Below are 26,875 nucleotides of genomic sequence, written 5' to 3'. Positions count from 1 at the left end.
TATATTGCTTACTATGTATCTAATACATATCGCAAATATTAACAAAATCAGTCTATAAATACGGGCTTTCAAAATATTTCGACCCCGGCGCCACCTAACGGGTAAATTTTTTGCAATATTCCTGCACATGCAACACATATATGCGTGGAAAAAATAACCCAGATTCGACCATACCTAACAGAGATACATCACTTTTAATTTTTGACTATAAAGACCCTCCCCTGGAAATGCCCATATAAAATATTAATCTTATGGAATCACCCACAACATTTGAAAGCGTAATTATACAGTATTCTAGAGTCGAAATTGTGGGAGCTATGATTTTCCTTCCCCCAAATCGCCGAAATTACGCACTGTGCGACGTAGGGGTTGAGGCTTATGAAACCTGATGTGAAAATTTGCTTCCTACATTTAAGGACCACCCTAATCTATACACTAATTACTTACAAAAGTGTAACAAAACTAAATTTACAAGTTATTCAGAAACTATTGGGATATGTATTGCATGAAACTTTTGTTTTACGCTCAATAGACACAAAAAACGCCGAGATACGTAAATTAATTTTGGGTAGTAGGTTGCGGATCTGTATACCGTTTTTCTAGACTGGGTAATTTTCCATAGCTATTTACTTATACGCCATGCACGAGTAATATGTAGGTGTCCTGCTCCTATTTTCGTTTGACCATTCACAAATTATTTATTTCTCCACCGATTTTTATTGTAAGTAGCTTGTTTTTTTTGCAGAAGAACAGGTTTTAATAAAAACGAAAAATACTTACAAAAGATCAGTTATATTTTTTTCTTCTTGTTAACGTTTGTATTTCTTTTATGATAAGAACACAATCTTGGGAAAATGACCTCATTTGGAAAGACGGTACATAGATCCATAATGTACGACCCAATATTTACTTTGCATAATCCGGCGTTTTTTTTGTATAATTTCAAAACTTGAGAATTTCCCTACAGTGGTATCTAAGTATTTCAAAGAGATATTTTTTTGGAAACTATAAGTATATAAAATAATATTTAAGTATTCCTGACTCTAATTTTAGAAATAGTGGTGTGTAATCCCAGCTCACATACATACATAAGTATGTACTTATTTATAATATAAAATCAATATTGGAAAATTTTGAGTTATGATCCTTTTGTGTTAAGTGTGCAATATGTATACACATACATATTTACATTTACACGTGCAAAAGCAATAAAAAGAGTATCGTGTATTATAGTGACTGCGGTAGAAAGAAAAGGTGTGCTTGTTAAAATTAATTACGCTAGCCGACAAGAAATCCGGCCTATAGCACTTGAGAATCATTGCTTATGTAAAATATTTCCCTTAAAACGAAATAGAAATAAAAAAATTAAATTAGTGTAACCGTTATTGAGATATAGGCGAAGTGTGTGGAAAATTTTTGTATGTATTTTTTCACTTGAGTGCTCATAGCTTCCACGTGTATTCTTCAATATAGATAAGCAGGGTCTTATTGTAATACTTGTTAGATGAAAAATCGACGTATTCCTTTGATTAAGATTAGTATCCAATTTTAAGAAAAAGGTCAAGAAAAATATTACTATTATTTCATGTGTGACTCCAAGGAGTTTTGACATCTGATATTTCACAGCAAGCTGTCTCACTCTTTCCTCACGAAATAATGGCACGCGCATGTATTTCTGTTGCAAACATGGGTTGCCTGGTGCTCTTTTTTCACAAAAAAAAATTTAGAAAACTGGAGTAGAAAGCGTTGCAAATTTCTTAAGAACTGCGTACTGCCTTAAGGAAGTTCGAAACAAGAAAATTTCTTCGCCATTCCTTGAGCGTTTTTTATAATGAATGTAGGGTTTATAGTTTTATTGAACTTTGTTCATTTTTAACTGTGTAATTATGAAATTTTAGAATTAAGTGATTTTTGCTGTTTGTAAATCAAAAAGAAAAAAAAAAATTCTTACTTCAAATATTTTTCTTGAGCTGAAAACAACATAATTTCATTTGGAATTTTAGATTCAACCTTTTTTTAAATAAATTTATATATGTATATTGTTAACTACAATGGAGTTTTTAGACTGGTTGTGACATACAATAACTCAATAGAGATTTTAATTTCTGCAGCTGGAGAGATTCCCTCGAAAAAACTGATCTCTCTTAGTTCCCGGATTGACTGTAGAACTCAAAACCTTGACTTTGGCAACATTGATTTCCTTGCCACCACTAGGAGAAGCTCTGGCAAGCCGTTGGATGCAATGGCAAATTAGGACAGTACGAGAATTCTGATTAATAAGTGCACAGTTCGTTAGACGAAAGCTGTCTAGAATCACTGGACAGTGGCTGCTTAGAGCGAGCGTCACCTTTGTGTCTAGGGCCTCGATAGTTTTCCTTGTCGGGCGCTAGACGGAGGAAAGCAAAGCTGATTATTGCCTGTTCAAAATTGGCATTTCTTTCTGGCCGGACTTGGAAGGACGACTTAAAAATGGTAGTTTTTTCAGTTGAGAACTCACTTTTCTTCAGAACTGATTCATTCTTAAAAATCAGACTAAAATAAAGTTTCTTTGATGCTTAAAAATAAAGCTATCGACCCTCTTGCGCAAAAGTATCGTATGTTAAATTTTTTACGAAATTCACTTTTTGATGCAAGTTTTTTCTACACCCCAGAACGCATCATATGTTGAAATATCACGGCTTAAATTCCAATAGCTACCTTAAAAATTGACTTTAATTTTATCGCATGTGACAATAAATTTTGTCTTGTGGGCGAAATTATCGTATGTGCTAAGAAATTAGAATGTGAAAACCTTTCTTCAAAAAAATTTTGCGTTTAGTCATATTTCTGATTTATCTCAGCAAACCTAAACTTTAGTATTGCTGGTGCTAGCCAAAGCAGAGCAAAATAAAATAAACACTTTCCTGTAAAATTTGGTTTTTGTAAAATGCGAAAATTTTGCGCAAAGGGGTCGATATGTTTAAGACCAGATTTTGATAAAAAAATATCACTATTCAAGTTGCATAGCTCTAACTTTCTTAAACTGGAAAAGTCGTAAAGTTTTAAAATTTCGTAAACAAACCAATTAAATAAAAAAAAAATTTGTGAAATGTGCTTTCGAGCTTCCAGCTTTTGAGCGACGTGGAAAAAAGTATCCGAATTAAGAAACTATTTTTGCTTTTCCACATTAATTTTTCATTAGAAACGACCTCAAGCTCAATGAAATTGTTCAGTATGATTTGTTTTTAGGCCAAAGAATAGCGAAAAAAAAAAACACAAACATTTCAAAGTGTTTATTTTTCTTTTTTTATTTAGGCTGATACTGTCATCGATGCAGATAATGTTAATCTTATTTACCGCTTGTTGGAGGAATTTATTATTAGCTTTCAATGTTAGAACCAACATCGGAGATGACAGTTAAGTCACAGATTGTGCAGCAATATCGGAAACCAGTTTTTATAAAAGTTGAAGATTAAAAAAAAAAGACATTTCGTCAGCAGTTTTAATGGCTTTACAACGCCAATTCAAACATTTACTTACATCAAGAAGCGAGTGGGGTGTAATTAGCGAGCGAAAATAAAATTGAATTGAATACTTATCGTATGTATGTATAAAAACATGTAAAATAATATAAATACAATGGATATTTATTTCTTTTAGTACACAATTAAGCATTGTAACAAAAACAGAGAAAAATATATGCAGTAATGTATGTAAATCTTATTTAAGTAGAAGGAAGAGCAAATCGCATTTGAGCAAAAAATCACAAAAAAAAAAAAAATAACTCACGGTCATCGCTAAACGTGTTGTGGGGCAGAACGAATAACGGTTATGTGCTTTTTTATTAATTGTATTTCGTAGCAGTGGGACATTAAAAAGCGAAATCCAGCCTTAAGAACGTGCGCTGCAAAAAAGCGCGATTGCAAAATTTAAAATAAAATAAAATTTAAAAATGTGAAAATAAAAATTAAATAAAAAGTAAAAGCGAAAATATGTTCATTTCATAATTGTATAGGCAAACAATTTGGGGATGCTTTTTGGAATTGTAGAACTAAATTGAATTTTTTTTGTTTAATTTTTAGCTTTGCAAAATAGACAGTGGTCCACGAAATAATTGAAGTGCACAATTTTGACCAATTTCGGCTATTTGTCTTTTGTTTATTTATTGTTTACTATTTTTTCATAAAAGTCCAGCTGCCTACACAAAACAAACACCTTATAAATATATTCAGATTTTCAACTTTGTACGAAGAAAAGAAAATTGTCGAACAAGCTTTGAATCATGGTACAATAAAAACAGGTAGAAGCCAAATTGACATTAAACCTACAAAAGTCAAAGTTTTCGCGAGAGTAAAAATAAAAATGAGCGTGTGTAAGGAAAAATAAAAAATTCCATTTCACTGGTTGACGTTTTTAAGTAAATTTGAAGTTTAATTTTATTTATTTATTTTCTTTAGTTAAAATTTGTTAATTTGTTTGTTGTTTTCTGTCTTTGATTTATGAGTTGCAGTGTTGTTGGAGGGACTTTCCGGCATAAGGGTCATAGGAACAGCACTTGGCATCAAACGTGCCTTTCCTGTACCTCCCGGTGCATTTAAGAAATCTGCTGCTTTAAAATGTTTAACGCACAGCAAGGCATTTCGCTGCAGCTCTACCCCACAGCTGCTTTCCCAACGCTTCTTACGCTAAGGACATTAAGGCACGTTAAAAAATTAGTGGCCTCTGATTTATATTTAACACCACATAAAAACACGGCCTCAGGTGCTGCATTTTTAACACATACACTAAGTATAAGCCGCACAACACTACAAAAATTCAAATGTTAATTAAAATTTGTTTTTAACGAATATTCAAAAAAAAAAACAAAAATCAAACGACATGACATTTAAAGCGTAACGAAATATAGGAAATAAAAGAAAACCAAGTTGAAGTTTAAAGGTTTGGTTCTCATGAGAGCAATGTCATTTTGGCTTCTACCTGTATTTATGTGTCTTGGCTTTGAATTATTTGATTTGAATTTTCGTCCCAATAAAATAAAAATAAAAATATTGCATATTTCACATATCGTTTTTTAAGGAGATTTTCTGAATTTGCGGAAGTTGCAGTTTTATCGGGAGTTTCGGGAAAGGATTTTGGTCCCGTCCATAATAATTTTAAAGGACCTTCCCGATACCGCCCATCCCGGCCATTTCGAAATCAGTACTGTGGGTCCCGCAGGTCCCGATATCCCGCGCCCATCTCTACATTGAATGGAAAAAACGTGTAACACCATCAACCAAAAAAATTCTCAACAATCAACCGGATTTTTAGCAAGTTGAAACTTCAAATGGGCTACAAAACTGCATACCACAAATATCTTTTAAAGATTCTGAATAAAAGTTTGAGACTTTGGTGAAAATTTGCAGATTTTTTATAACTTTTGTACAAAGTTGGAAATCTGAATTTATATGGAGTTTGTTTTAAAGCCAACTGGACTTTTATAAATAAAAATAGTAAACATTAAATAAACAAAAAGGACAAATAGCCAAAACTGGTCAAAATATCGCACTCCTATTATTTTGTGCACAACTGTACCTACACACATATGTATATGCAAAATAAAGCAGATGAATATTCACAAAGCTGTAAACAAACAAAAACAAAACTTAGGTGTTGCAAAATTGAATGTAAAATTGTATGCAATTTTTCGGCTCATTTATGTTTGCATTAAAAAATATGTACACACATTCAAAACTCAAAACCAGCACTTTTTAATAATTTTTGTTTTACTTTTATGTTAATAAAAATTTTTTTATATGAATTTTATCGATTAATCCTGGCTAAGCGCTAGCCTAACGAAATTATTACCGTTCTGATTCTACATACTCGCCAGTGGTATATAATATAGTATGTATGTGTATGTATGTAAGTATAGCTAAACACATAAGTAAAGTAGTAGAAACACATGCCACCAAGAAACCAATGCCTTACTGATATTTCTAATTACTTATTTTTCGTTTTTGGCTGCAACTGCTTTTTTTTCGAATTTTGCTAAACTTTTTGATTAAGTTAAGGACTTGAACATACATAGTACAAAAATTTCATTATTTTAAAAACAAAAAAAAATGGCTACAACTCTGTTTCAAAAATGCGTTGGATATGGGTAAGCATTTTCAAGAAATAAAAAGTTAAAAAATCCATATTTGCGCAGAAGCGCCAAAAATGAAATTGGTAGAATTATTTCTTTATATTATTTTTAAATGCTTTTACGCTTGATATTGCTTTTGGAAAACAAAATTCGTTGACTTTGCTGCAGTATTAGGGTAGTACATACAAATCTCATTTGTAAGTCTCGTTCAGCGAAAGAGAAAGAAATCAAAAGTGTCGAAATAATTAGCAACAAAAGATGAAAAGAAAACGAAAAAAGTACATTAAGTTAAAATGAAAAGAAACATTAAAAAATAAGAAGAAGAATATAACGAAAAAAAAAATCATTTAAAAAAATTCTAAACTCGTTAAGCTAATCGAGTTGAGTGTGTATTATTTTAGGGTTTTATTCGGTTTATGGCAACCAATTCAATTCGGGTGTGTAAAATGAATTTATTTCGTTGCATATTGAATGGATTTTTTTTTTTTTTGTTTACTTAATCACTTATTACGCTAAATAAGTAATGCTGTATTATTATTATTGTTGTTGTTGTTGTATGAGTATTTTGTTTATAAAATAACTATATGGATGTTTTGGAATGAGTGTATTTTGGGTATTGAGCGTTACGCTAGGGCGGTACAACGCAGTGGTTGGTGTACCTTTTTCTAGGATCCTTGCTATATGTTCCACCATATTTGCTTCTTTGCGCTGCCAGTTCAGTGATTTCTGGTATCCAACTAGCGAACACAGCCTAAAGTTAACACACATATACATTTACATATATATATATATATATATAGGAATTTGTATATATTTATAAAATTATGTACAAATATTCACAGGGCAGGGTAATAAATTTACATTTCCTAAATGTTATTGTTTTTTTTTTCTTTTTATACAGACGCGCAGAATTGCAAAACAATTTTTTGCCTATTGATTTTTTTATTTTTTTTAGTTTTTTTTTTACCAGCCGCTGCCGGTTCGTCCTAATGCCAGCTTCAAAATTAATATTTTCAATACTTAGCACGCTTAGCAGCGCTTGCACTTCACCAACGGTTATTGTTTAGCTCACGTTTTTCTGCGGTTCAGCGGTACGTCAGCGTTGCTTTCTTTATAAATACTTTTATTATTTTTTCCCTTGTGGGCGCAGGAAACAGTTGTACGCAGTGGACAAAACTATACAAAATAAATCTATTCACTTAGGTATACTAACACACTCAAAGATTGCATACATTTCACACACATACAAACAAGAAATATTTTATTTTTTTGTTTTTTTTTTCTGCGAAAAATTTGTTATAAAAAAGATTTAATTACTAATTACTTATTAGCGAAGGCAAAAAATTGTATACAAAAGTATTAGAGAAAAAATTTTATTTTGATTTTAGTTACTTTTTACGCTGCAATAATAACAGTATTAGTAGATATTTACTCATGTTTTAAGTACTCGCTAAAGGCGCGCTAAATCGTAGGTGTCATTAATGATTTTCTCCTTTAAAATTTAGTATATACACAATTGCTGCTTTACGAGTGTGGTAGTTATGGATGTTATTTACGGTGAAGCGCCTATTTATTTCATATTTTGCTAGCATAAAAAAAAATAGTTTACGAATAAAAGTATGTAACGGGTGATTTTTTAAGAGCTTGATACCTTTTTTTTTAAAAAAAACGCATAAAATTTGCAAAATCTCATCGGTTCTTTATTTGAAACGTTAGATTGGTCCATGACATTTACTTTTTGAAGATAATTTCATTTAAATGTTGACCGCGGCTGCGTCTTAGGTGGTCCATTCGGAAAGTCCAATTTTGGGCAACTTTTTCGAGCATTTCGGCCGGAATAGCCCGAATTTCTTCGGAAATGTTGTCTTCCAAAGCTGGAATAGTTGCTGGCTTATTTCTGTAGACTTTAGACTTGACGTAGCCCCACAAAAAAATAGTCTAAAGGCGTCAAATCGCATGATCTTGGTGGCCAACTTACCGGTCCATTTCTTGAGATGAATTGTTCTCCGAAGTTTTCCCTCAAAATGGCCATAGAATCGCGAGCTGTGTGGCATGTAGCGCCATCTTGTTGAAACCACATGTCAACCAAGTTCAGTTCTTCCATTTTTTGGCAACAAAAAGTTTGTTAGCATCGAACGATAGCGATCGCCATTCACCGTAACGTTGCGTCCAACAGCATCTTTGAAAAAATACGGTCCAATGATTCCACCAGCGTACAAACCACACCAAACAGTGCATTTTTCGGGATGCATGGGCAGTTCTTGAACGGCTTCTGGTTGCTCTTCACTCCAAATGCGGCAATTTTGCTTATTTACGAAGCCATTCAACCAGAAATGAGCCTCATCGCTGAACAAAATTTGTCGATAAAAAAGCGGATTTTCTGCCAACTTTTCACACATTCAACACATTTCGAACCGAACACTGATTTTGGTAATAAAATTCAATGATTTGCAAGCGTTGCTCGTTAGTAAGTCTATTCATGATGAAATGTCAAAGCATACTGAGCATCTTTCTCTTTGACACCATGTCTGAAATCCCACGTGATCTGTCAAATACTAATGCATGAAAATCCTAACCTCAAAAAAATCACCCGTTATAAGTAAATATCGATCGAAAGACTAAAGAAACGAACTTCTTTACTTTCACAACTATTGAATTACGATGAATAAATAATACCTACATACATACCTACTTAGTAAATACGTGGTGATTTGTAGTTTTACTTTTCGAAAATCTAATAGTTTCTGAGTGCGAAATTTTTAAGTTAATAAAAAAAATTATTTACAGTACGCTAGTGTGTACTTAAGAGGCATTTTGGAGCGAAAGAGAGAGCGAAGTGTAAGAGAGAATATTTGGTAAATAAAGTATAAAGTATTTATGAGTAAGTGCGCATGAAATGAATCGAATGTGGATTAACTGAAATTATTAGTATTTATGCAGGAGAACATTTGTTTTTTTTTTGATGGATCTGTATTAGTGAAAGTGCATAAAGCGGCTGATGAGATGGAAATTACCTACACTACAATTTGAAGACTACTAATTGTATATAAATAGATTGATTTATAGTGAAATTATACAATATACATAATTTAACTGAATCTAATCCAACACTTTGTGTGAATAAAAGTAAGTTTAAACCCTCAGCAACCGACTTGACTAAAACTGAAAAATGTGTCTTATGTGAAATATGTCAAGACACCTAAGAAGACCTAAGATCCAAATGTGTACCTTATTAGTCATGTAATAATGAAGCCAATTTTAAATAAAAATTCAATCCATATTTCACGCGGTGATAAATAAATTAGTAATACAATAGCCAAATTTGATTAGATTTGATTACTTAGAAGCTATGTATTAAAAGGCAATAATTTAAAGAAACAAAAAATTTTGAGTTTTGTATATATTCTTGTGGCTTGAACATTTTTCTTAACACTATTTTGTTAAAATATTATATGATTCGTGATTTTTCGTGCTTCTTCAGTGTTTTTCGTTGTTCACAATTTTCTCCGATTATTATTTTTTTTTTGAACTTTTTGTTCATTTTATTCAGATTTTTTTAGACCCAGGAACGACTTTTGTGTATGTTTTTTCATAAAATGTCAGATGTATTTTTTTTTCTTTTTTACCTTTAAAAAATAAAAAAAGGTATATTTATTGATTCCTAACTAACTAAGACAAAATATTAAAAATTCTTAGTTCACAAAATTTTTTAAACTGAAATAAATATTTACTCCTTATGAACACTCACAAAAATTTAGGAAAAAGTTATTTTCAACTTCGTCTCTAATGCCAAATTCGCACTGGGCATTAAAATGGCACAAATTACGAAAAGTGTTCTATCGGTAATACCGAGTTTCCAACGAGGCATTAGATGTTGAAAGATTTTAATGGTGAATTTGGGCGTCATTACGTTAAAAATAAAACTCATTATGCCGAATTTTATTTAACGCCTACTGGAAATCTAACAAAATGCTGTAAACATAGGTAATAATAATTTCAACATCGTGAGAATACAAAGTTTGTCAAAGTTTGGGGAATCTATTTTTTCCTGTTTTTTTTTTGGGGTTTTAATTTATTTTCTTATTTTTTAATTGCTTAAATAATTGGTATTTAAGTTTTATTAAAAAGAAAAATAGGGCTAAGGTTTTGCTTAAAAAAAACGCTTCTGAATTATTAAGAAAAACTTGGGTTGAAACACTATTTAATATGTATTATGTTGAGCATGGAGAAAGAATCAGTTACGAAGTACCTCTTCGGTAAAATTATTGAGAATTGTTGTGCATTGAGCCTGTATCTCTCTAAGAAAATTAAAATTTTACTCAAAAATAGCAAACTAGCGAACTAAATTTAATATTAAAATTTCCACAAATTTTTCCTCAAAAAGCCTCATGCATAAAAAGTGAGCTTCAGCTTAGAACAAGTTTTTGCAGCGTTGAAGCTCGCGAATTTGTACCGAAAATGGAGTTGGAGTTTAAGCTCACTTTTTAAGTAAATATTAGGCCCAATGTCTTCCATCTATTGGTTAAAGGGCAAGTAATTAAGAATTTTCTAAGCACTTTTTAAAGTCCTCGTGGAGTAAAAAATGGAATTGATTCATCTGACTATTAACAACAGCATCATAAAGATTTACGAAGTGTTAAAAGTAATATGAAGATTTTTTTTTTGTAATTTTGTCACTTGATAATTCTTAAAAGTTTTAAGTTTAAAATCCTAAAATCAACGGTCGTTTTCACTTTATGCTGATCGGCTATAGTATTTCTGCTAAATGGAGCAGGAAAAGTATAAAAAGCAACCGCTTAAAATTTAAATCTCGAATGCGTGGCCATTACTTTTTTTTCACAGAGTATTATTGTATACATTTTGAGAACGGTGCTTTCATAAAATAACTACTTAGTAAATTAAATAAACTTTTGAAGCAGCATACCTATGTTGGTATAAATATATGTACTTAAAAAAAAAGAAATACTGAACATGTGCATAACGAACATTTTTGAAAATATTAAGCATATGTAGTTAAAATAATTGCTTATTATAATATATAGGGTGTACCAAAATCCGCCCAAGATGTCTCTTAGTTTTCAAAATAATGTAAATTTGAATTCAGATTAACTTTATGTGACATCAAACCGAAATAACAAAACTTTGGTATTACCTACTAACTTTCATATTTTTTCTCGATATTGACGGCTAAATCGTAATTTTTAAGAAACTTTTTACCGCTCTTTCGAAAATTTGAAATTTTTGTATAGAAAATGATAGGAAAATTTCATGATTTTCGACTCGTACGAAAACAAGAATACGCTCCAATATACTCGTATATTTTGATTATGACGTTCTTCCGGCAAATGAAGGATACATAAATAATCTATTACAGCATTTTATTTTTTGCTACGATTTTTCACGTCAATTACTTCGATTTAGAATTCTGGTAGTTCTAATTCTGATTTGGCTGCATTATTTTATTAAGCCAGGTAAGTAATTAGAGAGAGAGAGATGAAAGATTTTACCGTGATTTAACACTACTATACAAGTTTGTATAAAGTAGCCAAATCAAAAAAATAAAAATAAAGCGAGAAAGCTGTTTGTTAAACTGCGCGTTTTTGCTAACTTTGCATAACGATGATGCGTCTGATGAGGAAATATTTGATCTTCGAAGTATCAGCTATAACTCTGTTGCGTTTAAAATTTTTCTTGAAAAAAAAAAAAAAAAAATTGTAAAAACCTCAATATTGCTGTTGAAAAGGGCTCACATATCGTGTGTGATACTGCAAAACGTTCTATTACCTCTGGTGCTTGAACTGATCTTTTATCTGTATCTGATCGCTTCTAGCAATAGTTAATTTTCACCAGCCGAAGTTGGACAGTTTTGTCATTCGTTTTGTCGATTTGCAGATGCATTCCGGTGCAATTCACAATTTAGTGCGAATTTCCATCTGAAAGCGTCATTATACCATATTTGTTTGAAAATAAGGCTGGAAGAAAAGCCGTGGAGGTCATTTACCCGACGAGTTTTCTATTTAATTTAAATCTTGTGTAAATTTTGGGACACCCTTAATAACTATGTGTGTAAAAATAAAAAAAAAATTGTTCGATGCTTAAATGGATGGCCATAATATTGGTTTTCTTTACATTTTTTTTTTAAATAATAACGCACGTTACCGAGTGTTCGCTTTTATGTATACATATATACTTTTTTTTTAATTTTCAAACGTATATATTCCTGCTGTTCTGGTTTCTAAAAATTATGCATGGCGTAGGCGCGTAACTTTTGCATTGAAATACTAAAGTTAGACCATACTATGTAGCATATCCTAGGAATGAGCAATAAAATTTATTCCTAGAAACAAAAAGGTTAAAAGTTTTTCGTCGAACTTTTTCCCATTTTGTTTTGTTTAAAAATTCAAAAAAAAATTAATTGTATGTATCTCATTTGGTCGGCTTTAAATGACCGAGCGTACTTTCGTTTAAAACACAAAAATAACAAGGAAATTGGTATGCGAGAAAATATAAGACACATTTTTCAAATATAGCATCATTGGTCCTTTAGAAATAAATCAAAGGACAGAGAAATGGTTTCCCGGGTTGTTAAACGGTCTAAAACCAATCTCAATCGAAAGAAGGTTTCCAGAAGGAGTAAAGTGTTCGCCAAAAGGCAAATAAAGTTCTGTCCACACTGAAGAAAGTTTCAAGTATTTCAAAAGGGAAATTGACCTTTGAACCTTTTGTTCGTAGAACTAAAAAAATAGCCGTACTGAAGACCTACAAGAAGCAAAAAGTTCCAGATAAAAACGCTGTCCAGAACGTGGCCACGTGTTTATTTTTTGGAATACATATAAAAATTCAAAACAGAATAAGTAAAAAACAATTTCCAAAGAAACCCTTAGTTGGAGAGCCGTCTTCACTTGTGGCAAAAGAAGCAGCCCAGCTCTGACCTCGAAGACAATCAACATTAATAACCATGTTGTGAAGAAATGCCCACAGCAGATGTGAGCGTGTCAGACACTATCGTAAAAACGGGAACTTTTCATAAAAAAATATACAAGTTTTTAGACTTTTATGTAAATTAGAAGTTTAAGAAAAGTATATGTATGTCTTTCACGCGCAAAATCTGTATGTATATCCTCTTTGAATCTGGATGTATATCCCATTTAAAAAAAAAATGGACCTCCGATCAGTTTCGACCGGAAGTTTGTAATACGACTAAAGGATAGAGCATCCCCGACTTGGTAGTTTGCAAATTTGCGTTTTCTGATAAAATGATTTTCCTCCATTTTATAAGGGGTATATATTACTACCATCATCACCGACATAAGACACATCAACGTGACCGTAATTTAAGAATTTTTTTACTATATAAATTTCCACAACGTTTTTGCTTAAATAGTAGTAGTAAAAGTACACTCGGTAACAGTGCTATGGTGATAAGAGTTACACATATGTATATATTTTTAACTACATTAATTAAAGCAACAATTGAAAACATAAGACTACACATCGAAATTTAAATATTAAAACAATGCGGATACTTTATAATACATATTTGTTTCTATAAATATCATTCGTCTGAAAAGAATTAATATAACGCTCTTAATGTATTCAAATTCGCTAACTGAAATCTATAATTTCTTGCAAGTAAGGGAGTTAAAAATATCGCAATAAATAAGCCTACAAATTACAAGTGATGATGCCAGGAAACGATTTTAGTACGTTCATAAATGTATATATAGAAGGCTGAACGATGGTGGAACATTGACCTATCACGGCAGCCAGTTCGAAAACACCCTATTTAAGAAAACTTCTCAAGAAAGCACTACTTCAAAATTTGAATGAATTTTATTTCGAAAAGCACCGTATCTGAGAATGTATTGAAAATGTGCTGAGAAAGGGCGTTTTTGAATCGGCAGTTGGGATAGAGCGTTCTCGAAATGTTTTTCGAGATAGGCCGTTTTCCATCTGGCTGCCAAGATATGTAGGTCGATCTTCCATTCAGCAGTCGATATATGTATGTATGTATCTACTTATGAAGGTTTAACTTATGTATGTAGTATATTTTCAGTTTTAGTTCAAGTTTAGTGAATAAGGGTTTGGTTGGCGCGAAAAATACATGATACGAAATTTACATTAAAAGTCTTTAAGATATACTGCATTCTTGGAATACTCGAACTACATTGTATTCCAATATAAAGTTGGTGATAATGCAGTTACAAAAAAAAATTTATAAACGCGTAATAAAAGAATGACTGAGGTATGCAAATTGAAACGACAAATAAACGACACGAAAATAATGATCCATATTACGAAAATCCGGAAAATGTGTAATAAAATTGGAATAGGTTTACTTGAAATTTTCAATTCTATTATAATAATTATTATAACTCGTGGTATACCAGGTATTTTTGCGGTTAGCAGCAAACTTAGTAACTTTGTTTTATATTGACTATAAATTCTATATGCTTATGATTTTTAGTTGGTGCAATTGTGTTAAAAATTATTTATGTAAGTATATTGTATTTTTTAGTAGATCATGAAAACGCCTAAAATAAAAGGGTAACAGACTAATGATTTCAAAACAAAAATGTGTTTGACCCTGATTTCCAGAAAAGTGTTACAAAAAAGCATTGCCTTTGTACATTACAGCAATCTTAAATATAAGCGAATAAATAATTAGCTGTGACTCGAAAAATGTTTCAGCAATATATTTTGTTTTTATACGGGAATAGCAAGAAAATTTAGAAAAGTTTTTGTCACAAAAACGTGTTTGCCGCCACACATAGCTTTAAATGCGACAATTGTTTCAATGTTAAAAGGAAGAGTGTAAAAAAATATATTTTTTTGTTGAGACCAGTAACCAGTTAAAATTAAATTTAAATTGCAAAAATAAAAAATACTAATTTTTTTTAAATTAAAGTGTAATTTAGTAAGCGCGTGTCACATGCAACTACATAGACTCTTCTTTCAGTGTAGTTAAAACATGTACAGTATTAATTCAAAAGTTGTGTTTTGATGTATGTACGTACAGCCCTCGACAAAACAATAGCACCTCAACACTTATCTTTATCTAACAAATACCAGATTTTTTTTTCAAAAATTGTAAAAATTCGACAAATTTTTCATCCCAATTCCAAGCATTTTAATTTTAATTTCTAGAATAATTTTTGTTATGCAGTTTTAAAGCTTATTAAATTTTAGTAAAATAAAGTGCAAGTTTGAAGTTGCTAAAAAATTCGGGATGAAAAGTTTGTGCAATTTTATAATAGATAGATTTTTGTTAGATAAGGTGCTGGACTTTAATAAAAAATTAAGGAACTTTAAAAAAAGTAAAAGAAAAATAGTCAAAACTGGTACAAATGTTGATGTGGTATTTTTGTCAAAAAAATTGTATCCATTGTCATTACTTTGAGAGGCGATAGAGCTATAAAAGTTTGTAAATTAATGACTGGGCATAAAAGAGCTGCAGTCAGTTATTAAAGATTTTTGCAAGTTGGAATAAATGGTGGAGAATAATTTCGCGGCAACAACACGACTTCTAAAAACACTGGATAAGGGCCACTGGCCCACCTAAATAATTCATATCGATAATATTAACTTTCATAAATACAACAAATTCCTTTTTATTATTTTTAGTTCGAATTTCGCAGTAATCATGTTTTAAAAAAGTTACATGTTGATACATAAAATATCGGGTATAGCTTGGAAACCATCAGCAACCAGGTGTTAATTCACCTGATTTATTTTGTAATGTTTGCGGAAAATATACTCCAAAGAATAATAGAAAGCGTTTTCGACATACATACTTCAAAAAGTGCTACCGAGATTGTTTCAAAATGGGAATTAAAAATATTGACAAATATTGGCTACTGCACTATTGTTGTATAACGCGCCATACAGATTTGCTTGATTGGTTTCATGGAAAAACTTCTACGGTAAAATTTTTCCAGCCAGTCGTTTGGCGAGAATCCACGAACCACGTTACCGATTGTTATTTCTGTACAATACCCTGACGCTAGTTCTCTTCACAAGCCCATTCTCTTTTCTGAAAAACCGTCAGCCAACAAAGCCAAGGAACCATCTTCATCTCCAAGCTTGGAACCTTCTTATGAACTTCATTCGGACTTTTATCCCGACGAAAATGACAAAACGCCTTCACTAATAAATCAGGAGCGCCTCGCTGAACTTATACGGGATATAGCCATCACACTTACGTCGATTGTTTTTCTAAGGATGACGGTTTAATTTACTTAGTAACATTGACAACCCTATGTCTAAGTTATGTCAAGTACATGATCCTACTGATTGGAGATTGTTCAGATTGCACTCTGAAATATTCCGCAGTAATAGTTGGCCAAACGTTTCTAGCCTCACACTGCAAGGTTTTGCATTCACAAAGACGGTGTTCAACAACTATCTCCTTGCCGATCTTTTCAGCATCCGCTATCTCATTCCCGGTCTCATGTTTGTGTAATTTACCAGCAATTGAAATTGAGGCCTCCACATTTTTGCAAATTAACTGAGGAAGAGGATAGCGCCTAAATTTCCGCATGACCGTATGAGAAAATGTCCCTCTGGGATCTCGTTTAAAATTGGGCTACTCCATGAAAATATCTGTACCTAGCAATACTTAAGTTAGAACAAATAATTCTCCACGAAATGTAAAATTATATGGAAATGCGATATCTGTGAGTTCAATTAAAAAAAAAATGTCTATTTCTCATAAAAATTGTATCCGGTATTGCAAATTTCGCCACTAGAACCATATGTTTCGATCATGCAAACTCGATTAATTTGTAAACGGTTTTTCGCATCGATCTTCTTTGTCGATTTGAATCAATCTAAAAATCGATTGTTTTTTTTCGATCTGGCATCTTTATTTAGAAAGTCTTTTTTCAATGCATGTATGTACTCAAAGCTGGAGAGAATCCTGCACTAGTGAAAAACCTCTGCCCAAATAAGTGCATAAATGCATATAAAGGCATATAGTTACTCTCATTTTTGTTGCTGGTATTTCCGACAGGGTAGGAGTGTGATGTAATGTGGAACGATTTTCTGTCGAACGAAAAATGACACTGAAGATGGCACAACGCCGAAACCGGTTTGTCTCCAAACCAAATTTGACAAGGGATGACGGAAAATCGTTCCACATTACATCGCATATAGTTACAATCTTTTATAGCTCAGAACATAAAATAAGGGAAGAAATTGCTCGTTAAGCTACAGATAAACCAAAAATAGTACTGTTACTTCTACTTATTCTAACTTTGTTTTAGTTTAAAAATGTCTATGTATTTATGTATGTAGATGTGTTAAAAAATATGATGGACTCTTATATTAAGCAGAAAAGAGTAATGTCAGCGTTTTTTTTTCTCTTGAATTATTTTCATCTTTTATTTCTTCTGTTTAACTATGTAAATGTATATAAATGTAAATATGTATATATTTATGTAATATGTAGGAATGTAATATTTACTAGATGTATAGTTTGGTTTTAGTACTACAAACACATATATATTTATGCAATTGGTTATTTTTTTTTATTGTTTTTGTGATTGATTTTTAAAATAGACTACCTCTTTCCATGTTCTCTTTTCAGTTCGCCGCCGTATTTATTGCCACTACCGACGAGCTCTATTATTTCCGGTATACTGCTGGCAAACATTGCCTAGAATTTCATTTGATTTATTTTATGTGTGTATTCGATAAAGAAAAAAAAGTATCTTTTAGTGCTTAAGTAGTTTTGTATAAAAATATGTGAGAAATACAGATATGTATCTCCACTAAGTTGAGTCCTAAATTCGCGGTAATAACTAGCGGCGCGAAAATGGTACTTTTACTATGCGAAGTAAAAAGCATTTTGAAAATTTTGGTATTGATTACTAGAAACCTATACACCTTTGAATACCTGTTTTTAATAAAAATCTATTAAGTATTTTTTACAGTAATTTTGTAATGATGCTGTAATACTTTGGCTCAGTTGCTCAAAAAGCAACAAGATTTCATGAATGCATAATTTTAGGCATAATATGCGATTTAGTCGATTACGGTCAAAACGAGGCCGAAGGAAAAAATGTTAATTTATTTAGTAGTTGCTTTTCGGCAGCAGTACAATTTACAGGTTTCGCATGATTTTACAGGATTTACGCGGAAACGCTGTTTTCATAATTAACACACCTTGTGTATCGTACTGCGCTGATGGGATACAACTATTACAAAGAACTCTCATAGTCACCCACAGAAGAAGGCAAACTTTTCTTCTTTTAAAGAGAGAAATGCTGATTGACAGAATGGAGAGGGGCTTCATGCTTCGGTCTTCCAGGCTGAGGTATTTGCAAGGAGAGGGGGACAGCCAAACTGCACTTAACTACTTCCAAGCTAGTTCGGCAATGCAAGTTTCGACTAAATTTTGTTGGCAAACATAACGAGTTGGCTCAGACCAGATATTCCTCGGACCTACCTTCGCCCATCGAAGCCACTATCAGAAAGTGGATGAATACTTCGCTCAGCAATGATTGGAAGGCATCGAAGGGCTGGAGGTGGGCAAATCTTATGTTGCCTTCAATTTTAGAAGGTCTTTTACTCTCACCGAGAAGACGAGACTGCAGAAAACTTGTTAGACTGCTGACTGGTCACTGCACGTGACGCTTACCCCTGACTGTGATAGGCGTATATGACAAGTCCATTTTCCCATCCTGCCTTGAAGAGGGCGAGACGGTGGAACAATGTTGAGTTTAATGGCTGACTGAAGTCAGCAACGCCAATTCAACATCGTATCGCCATAACTATAAACGAGGTACTCCAAAAAAAAAGGTTCTCCAAGTTCACTTAAATCATAGTTCAATGTAAAGGAAAATGTTGCGGCGGATAAGACCATTTTAATTTGATTACGATCACGGCGAACTTTTCAAGTACTATAACTTAAAGGATTAGACCTTGCATGTACGTACCCTTAATGGGAAAGGTGACCTGCCCGACTAGTTGATGTCCTCGTGAAGACAAAGGCTAACATCACCGCCAAGGCAAAGCGCCGAGTAAGAGAGCGCAAATTTGTTGTCGGATTTGTGGTGGGAGAGAGACTTCGTCGCCGAGTGCTATCGTTCGTTTGCACCCACGCACCGACGGAAGAGAAGGATTGAGCTCGCCAAGTAGTTGGGTGCGAAAAAGTTCCGCGATCGCTTTTGTAGAACCGGAAACTGTTTGTATTCTCCGCCAGTTTTCTTTGAAATATTAAACCTTTCAATTGGTAAACTCAGAATGCAGTAAATACTGAAGCCGCTATGGAGAGTCAGGAGAGGCCAGGCTCTTTGGACATAATTTAGATGAAAAGAATAAAAAAACGTTTAAATATATTGATATTTCGAATTTTTGAACATTTCGCTTGATACTTTTTGAGCAAACGAGCTTGCGAGTACGACAACTTAAATACGTATTCTTGTGGGCTGCTTAAAAAAAATTAAAAAAAAAAACGCATTGTATTGAAAATGTGCATGAACGAAATTTGCTAAATAGGAATATTTTTAATTTGTGTTACTTAAGTAGAAAGCAAACTGAATTGCATGCTTTTGAACAACGAATATATTAAAGAAGTATTAATCACTACCAAAGAAAAATTTAATGAAACTAAATTTAATAAAAAAGAAGTATTTCAAAATAATGTGAAATCTAAAAATTTTGGATATTTGTGAAATTTCGACGTCATATGTCGAAGCGTGGAATAGAAGAGCAGCGAAAGCATGGATTAAAATTAAACCTGTGCATAAATATGGTTAAATTACATTGGATTTTATGTTGGAGTTGCTGGATTTTCACTGGGTATTAAATGAGAAGAATTGTAATGACAATTTTAAGTTTATTTCCACATGAGAGTATTTTAATGATACAAATTTGTTTGACACTTCAACGCCCAGTGGGAAAACAGCACAAGATTTTAAGATTCATAGTTAAACTTTTACATCTTCTCTATTAAATATTTTTTTTTTTGGCTTTTTCTAATTTAGAATTTCCAAAACTGTATTTCACTAAAAATTCGCGCCAAAAGTCTCGGGGTCAAAGTCAGATAAGTAACAATAACAAAACTTGTGTACTTATTTTGAGGGGTCTCGCATTGAAAATACTGGAAAAGCTTAAAGGGAGGGGAATATGTTTTGGTAATCGGTGATCGCTATTGAATGTGTGGATGTATACATATTTATAAGCTAAACTGTTAATATGCCATAACAAGAAAACGATCATAAAAAATATCATAACTGTTGGCACTAATAAATTTTTACATACAAAAAAAATTTTTTATTTTTTCATTATTTTGATGGTTAAGCATTTGTAAGCTAATTATTAAAGAAAAATAATTTATTAGTTTAATTAAAATTTGTATCTAGAACAATTTAAAAAATTCCATTCCATTCACACCACTACGATTGTTTTAATTTTGTAGGTTTCTGTCTTCTCATATATATATATATAAATTTTTTTTTTTTTTAAGATTATGTAGTACTAGGCCAATTGTCTCCAAGGGATACAGTAATTTAGAGGTTTTCAATGGGATATGGGTAAACCATTCAACATTCTGCTGCTGCCATGCTAACCAAAAAATATTGTGTCAATAACAAGAGAGCCCACTGCTACCAAGCGCATTTTATATTGGGTATACCTAAAGAAAAGCTTTACGTTTAAGGTCTCACTTGAATTTTAAGCCACTATATGCACTATATGTAAATATAATGAGTACTGTTACTGCGGCAACGCTTCAATTGTGGAAGAAAGCAGAGGTGGGGGCGAAGTTCTTACATTATTATTGATTTATGGTGAATTTGTGATGTTTTTGTTTTGCTAAATTGTTACCTCGTTTCAATATTTAAATAATACGCGTGTATATTTTTGAATTTTTCCTTTCAACTCACAACGCTCTCTGGTAGCCTGATATTTCAAAAAAAAAAGCGTTCTCAATTGATTCACAACTTGTTTTATTTAAAAATTTTCGGTTTTAATTTTATTTAGTTCTTCGTTTTTTTGCTTCACCTTCAAATTTTTTGATTTATCTATTTTTTTTTTTTCAAATTGTCAAATATTTTTTAAAGCAGTGTATATATGTATATGTGTGTTTAAGTAAATTGTAACTTACCAAGCCGACGAGTAGAAAGAACACAAGGAATGTTCTTCCCAATACAGTCTCACAGTAAACGTCACCATATCCTACCGTTGACATGGTCACAATTAGGAAATAGACACAGGTCCAATAGGATAATCGATGAGCATTATTAAAATCCAGCGGATCGCCAGAGTTCTCCAGCTAAATTTTAAATAAATGCAGCAATACAAGAAAAAAAAAACGTAACATAACATAGACACATTGTAAACGCAAATACAAGTATGGCCCTCATTACAGATTGTAACAGTGTTCGTTTTGGTGCTGTCTTGAAGAGGAATGAAATGTCACACAGCTCTTAAGAGCGAGAGCAACTTACAGCGATATTGGCATAGTTCAGAGGAAGTCTCTACTATCTCTTATGCTGGCGACTTCTCGACAATGGCATCCGGGAATGGACTCGTGCTTGAAACCACTCCGAACTTTCTCAATTCTTCGCTGCAAGCAGCCTAACCCTCCCCCCTACGAAATCCTCGGCAACCCCTTTTACCACCTGTACGAAGAAGGGCAGACTACAGCTTGGCATTCACGGCGACGGCGAACCAATTCCGTTTGTGAATAACCCAAAAATACTTGGAGTTACTTTCGATAGTACGACCAGTCTTAAATACTCCCTATCAAGCTGCACAACACAATACTTTCTAAGCAGTTACTAGTAGAAGCCAATTTCATGTCGGTTGTCATGTGGGCTGTTTTGCATTTGAAGGGACACTTGTCAATTCTGGCAACTATATTGAAAGTCTACTTAATTGAAAGATACGTTTTTTCCTCGTTTTGTCTTTTAGCAATAAGTTTTATAAAAATAAAATTTAATTAAAAAAAGAAATATATATTATAATAGAAAAATGTATTTAAAAATAAAAGGAAATGTATTAGAAAAGAGATAAATTAACAAAATAAGTTTCTAAGAAATATATGGGATTAAAAAAATGTTTAGTTTTTAAACAAAATCCAAATTAAAAGCAAATTAAATTAAAATAAATAAAATAAGTCTCTAAAATTTATATGAAATTAGAAAAAAAAAATCTTTTTCAAACAATATAATCTTAAAAATTAATTTTAAAAAATTTATATAAAAAAGAAAATGAAATAAGTTTCTACAAATTAAACGAAATTAATTTTATTTTATTAGTAAAGTGTAAAATATAAAATAAAATTAAATTAAAAAAATACTTAATAAAAAAGTAAAAAAACATAGGTTCTTAAAAATTTAATTAAATTTAAAAAAAAGTATTTTTTGAACGAAATCTAAAAAGTGAAGGAAAATTTAATTAAAAAAGAGAAAAATTAAAAAGAAATTTAATTAAACAAAAAAATAATAATAATTAAAAAAATCGTTGTTTCTAAAAACTAACTGAAATTAAAAAAGTTTCCTTCTATTAAACAATTAAATCTAAATAAATGAAGTAAAAAATCTTTGTTTCTAAAAGCTAAATGAAATTCCAAAAAGCCCGTTTCTCTTAAAACAACAAAAACTAAAAATTGTATTTGAAGAAATAAAATGAAATAAGTTTAATTTCATGAAACTAAATTTAAAAAATTTTCTTTTTAAGACTATGAAGTCTAAAAATTAAAAGAAAAGTAAATTAAAAAATAAACCAATAAAAAAATAAAAAAAATAAAGCAAGTTAAAAAAAAATTTTTTTTTAAACAAAATCTAATAATTAAAACACGAAAAAATTAAAACATTTCGCTAGCCGAGAACTCGACCCCGAATCACTCGAATGGAACAGTGGTGCCTTGTCACTCGGCAATTACGACTGCTGGAGCAGCGCGAGCAAAGTAATATACAAGTGCTTGCACTCAAATGAGCTTTCCACCATGAAAATTGGCAAGGGAGCTTCTGTTTTAAAAACTTTCGTGTCAAAATAATCAAAGTCTTTCTAACGATTTATCTTGCCTACTGTCTTTCAGTCTTACAAAAGACTTCCCGGAATTTCCCAGAAAATTTCAGAAGATTTTCATTGGGAAATGTGTGGGAGTTGTGATCCCAGCAGTAGCTGCAGAAAATGTTCGTTCAAAGCAAATGGTAAAACTTTAAATTTTAACTCTTATCACAACATTATTATTATTTTTTTGTAGCACACATGAGTAGTCCACTTGCAAAGTCGCTATGTAAGTAGCTATCATACTTATGTATTTATAAACATTCAAAAGTCTCTATCTTCTGATGAACTTAGAAAACTGCTTTAGGTCGTATAGACTGTTAATGTTATGTTGGTATAATGTTATTAGGCTCTTGGTTATTCAAATTTTCAGGTAATAAAAAGATATTCAATTTAGATGTTAGTTGTTGTCGCAGTCGTTTTTTTTTTTTAATTTATGGCTTATTATTGTGTAATCACATGACGCTGTTTGCAAGTAGACTACTCACATATGGAGTGCTAAAATATTAAAGATAAAGATAAAATTAAAAATTAACCAGGACCAGGGTGCGAACCTATCACAATAATCGTCTTTTGTTCTTCAAAAGATGTGGCCATTTTACATACCCTTGTGACAAACCAAATCTGAGCTTAGTTACAATCCGCAATGAGGGCAATTGTTAGTGATTCAAAATAATTTTGAAAATATTATTAAATAAATTTTGTTTGATTGCATCTATAAGGACTACAAATGCTAAATTTGTATTTCATTTAACTAAGCATTAATTAAAATCGAATACTTTACTAATTGATTTTGCATATATTTATGTAGTAGTTCTGATTAAAATTGCATGTATTTGCGTGTCACGACGACTATGAGTGGCTAAGTGATTTATCTACACTTACGACCATGTATGTATGTATGTACATTGTATGTGGGTACTTATATACACACATACATACATGTTCCAAGATGTGCAATTGTGCAACTGTAGTAGTGGCAGCCACGCGCACTTTGAAACTTGCCACATTTGCTTGCAGCAAACCTTACGGCCCACCACTACAGCTTTGGCGAATTATTCTATTGGACTATTTATAATAAATTTTTTCTTTTATTGTCTTCATTTCAATGACCGCCAAGACAATGAACAGTGCTTTTAACAGTGCGGCTGACAGTCTGGCCCGGAAGGATCGACCACCGCCGCACAAATACAACAAATATTCCCTGGCAACAATTGGCAGCTGCTCAAAGCGATTGACGGTCATTTTTGGTCATACATTTGTTACAAAAAGTACTAATAATAATAAAAATTAAAACTAGACATAATAATAATAATAATAATGAAGATGAAAATATTCACAAAAATGTAGGTGAACGAAGAATGGTAAACCATTGTTGGACCAGCGTAAAAATGTTACTATCAAACAGAAAAAATGTTGACTTACACATAGACATACATAAATATATACGTATAGTACATATACGACAATAATAAATAGCAATATTATTTTTTACTCAATCCATACATACCAGATGAATTATGCCCGCCGCTGTTAACCATACAGATATAAAAATTGATACTAGTTGAGCCAAGCGTATCGAGCTCGATGTTTTTAGAACGTTTAAATATTGTAAAATATCCGGTACAGTCATGAGACGTAACGCTCGAAGAAATCGAAGACCTGTGACGAGGTGCATGTGAAGAAGCATTGCAACAACCCATTTATGAAGCGCCAATTGAAGTTGTTTTTTGTTTTTTTTACAAATACATTTTTTTTTTTTGGAGTAAAATCCATTGCATGCAGCCATTTCGATCAGCCAACACGTACATGCGTGCGCGTGTGTATGTAAGTGTTGATGGGTGGGTGTGTTGATATTTGTTTAATTTATTTTTGTTTTTGTTTTGGTTTTTGTTTTTGAAGTGAAGTATTTATTTTACAGATGTTGTGCGCAGTCGTGTGCGTGTTGTGTTGCATAAACATGAAGAGTAGAAAAGGAAAAACGTTAAATACTTACATACATACAATACATATTGCTTTTGATTTATAATTTAGAATTTATTAGTATATTTTATGTTAAGCCAATATTTTTGCGCAAATCTTGCTTACCGATCCATGTCCGATCTAAATATATTGATACAAAGGACGGGGGTATTGTAAAATAATCTACAAAACTGTACATTTCTAACATAAACCAAAGTTTATCGGACGCCGCTATGAACTGGAAATGTAAAGAAAAGAGAGAGATACATAAGAAATCGATACGATACGATAGTATATAGTATGTCAAATGATTAAAAGCTAGGGATTTGATTGCAGATATTTACAAAAGTTAATTGTTAAAGCTGTGTTTATGAAGATTTTTTAAGTGGCTAATGAACTCTCATTTAATTTGTTTATTTGGCCACAAACCACCCGATCACAACTAACTAACTATCTCTTCAAATACCCGCTCACATCGGCTCATCTAACCAACATCTACTTACGGTCCAGACACTTCGGATTTGGCCTTTCCTGGCCGTTCCGTTGGATTGAGAACGACCATCGTTCGATTTTCCTTTTATTTTTGAAGTAATTCTTTGCAGTGGAAAATTTTCGGATATCGACACCTGGGCTGAAGATCGTCTAACCTCGGCAACCAGTTCGAAAATGCCTTACCTAAGAAAACTTTTGCAAGAACGCCCTACTTCAGAATTTGACTGAAGAATGCCTTATTTCAAAATTTAATTGAAAACCACCCTATCTCAGAATTTGGTGCTCTTGAAAAGTTTTATCAGATAGGGTGTTTTCGAAATGGGCTGCCGGGATAGGTCGATCATTCACTCAGGTACCGATAGAAAGTTAATAAAAATGTTCTAGTTTCTCTTAAAAAAAAAAAAATATTTAAAACTTTTATACTCTGATATATAAATTACCTAGCAGGGAGAAAATCCAGTTTACTCGATTTCAAAAAACCCACCGTAAATTTTAAGTAAAAACCTGTTGAAATCGGTTAAAAAAAAACAGTCAGTCACCCTACCATTAGTAATAGCGTCGTATCTCACCGCTTGAACAGTTGGCGATTCCACCAACAAAAAGCCGGTTTCTTGTTTTCTTGTTGCAGAGACTTTTGCATTTTGTTTCAGCTAGAACTTAATCTGTCTAAATATTTTGTACCAGTTTAAAAACAACAGCTCAACAATTAACTTATTATTTTCATATAGAGGGCTTACATTCAATACCCTCTATCTGCACTTTTCACACAAAAATGAGATTCTGATAAAAAAAAATCCACCTAAAACTTAACTGTCATCGGTGATATTAAATGCTGAACTTGTAAAGCGCTTGACAGGCGAATTTACCAATAAATTGCAAAGTCAGAATTAACATCAGTGATGAGAGGTAAGTCCCAAATGAGTTCTAACATCACACAAAGTAATTTTTATGAAAATTTACAGGTTGAGGTTATTGAATATATGCCCTCGATATTTTTATGTACTATAAATCAAATATTTAAGAGAAGTCTATGCAATAAAGTTGGGATTCAGGCAAACGAAAATCACTCATACATAAATAAAAACCGAAAAATCAACTTACTCGTATAAAAAAGTAAACCATAAAAAATATATTGAATGCGAGATCGATTTGTTGAGTAATGTTATTACTCCATTTTTGACATCTTTCGACTTCTTCGCTAGATGCGTCCACGAAGTAAATAATGAGTGATGCAATGCTGAGTATAAATACAAGCACGACCTGTAAATAAAGAAAGCAAACCAAAAACTTTATTAA

General features: G+C 32.0%; 1 protein-coding gene across 1 annotated transcript in view; it reads right to left on the bottom strand.

Annotated features, from left to right (window-relative positions):
- Positions 1-26,875, bottom strand: part of LOC118736803 (calcium-activated potassium channel slowpoke) — a gene marked incomplete in the record, with an annotated part of 257,695 nt that overhangs the window by 108,310 nt on the left and 122,510 nt on the right. The window contains 5 exon segments of the mRNA XM_036466842.1: positions 17,671-17,762; positions 21,216-21,383; positions 24,636-24,787; positions 25,214-25,325; positions 26,681-26,839. Coding sequence (XP_036322735.1) covers positions 17,671-17,762; positions 21,216-21,383; positions 24,636-24,787; positions 25,214-25,325; positions 26,681-26,839 — 683 coding nt within the window.

This window comes from Rhagoletis pomonella, unplaced genomic scaffold (genome assembly GCF_013731165.1).
Source record: "Rhagoletis pomonella isolate Grant_MI unplaced genomic scaffold, Rhpom_1.0 Rhpom_scaffold_00004, whole genome shotgun sequence".
Taxonomy (NCBI): domain Eukaryota; kingdom Metazoa; phylum Arthropoda; class Insecta; order Diptera; family Tephritidae; genus Rhagoletis; species Rhagoletis pomonella.
This window is presented reverse-complemented; position numbering and strand designations above follow the sequence as displayed.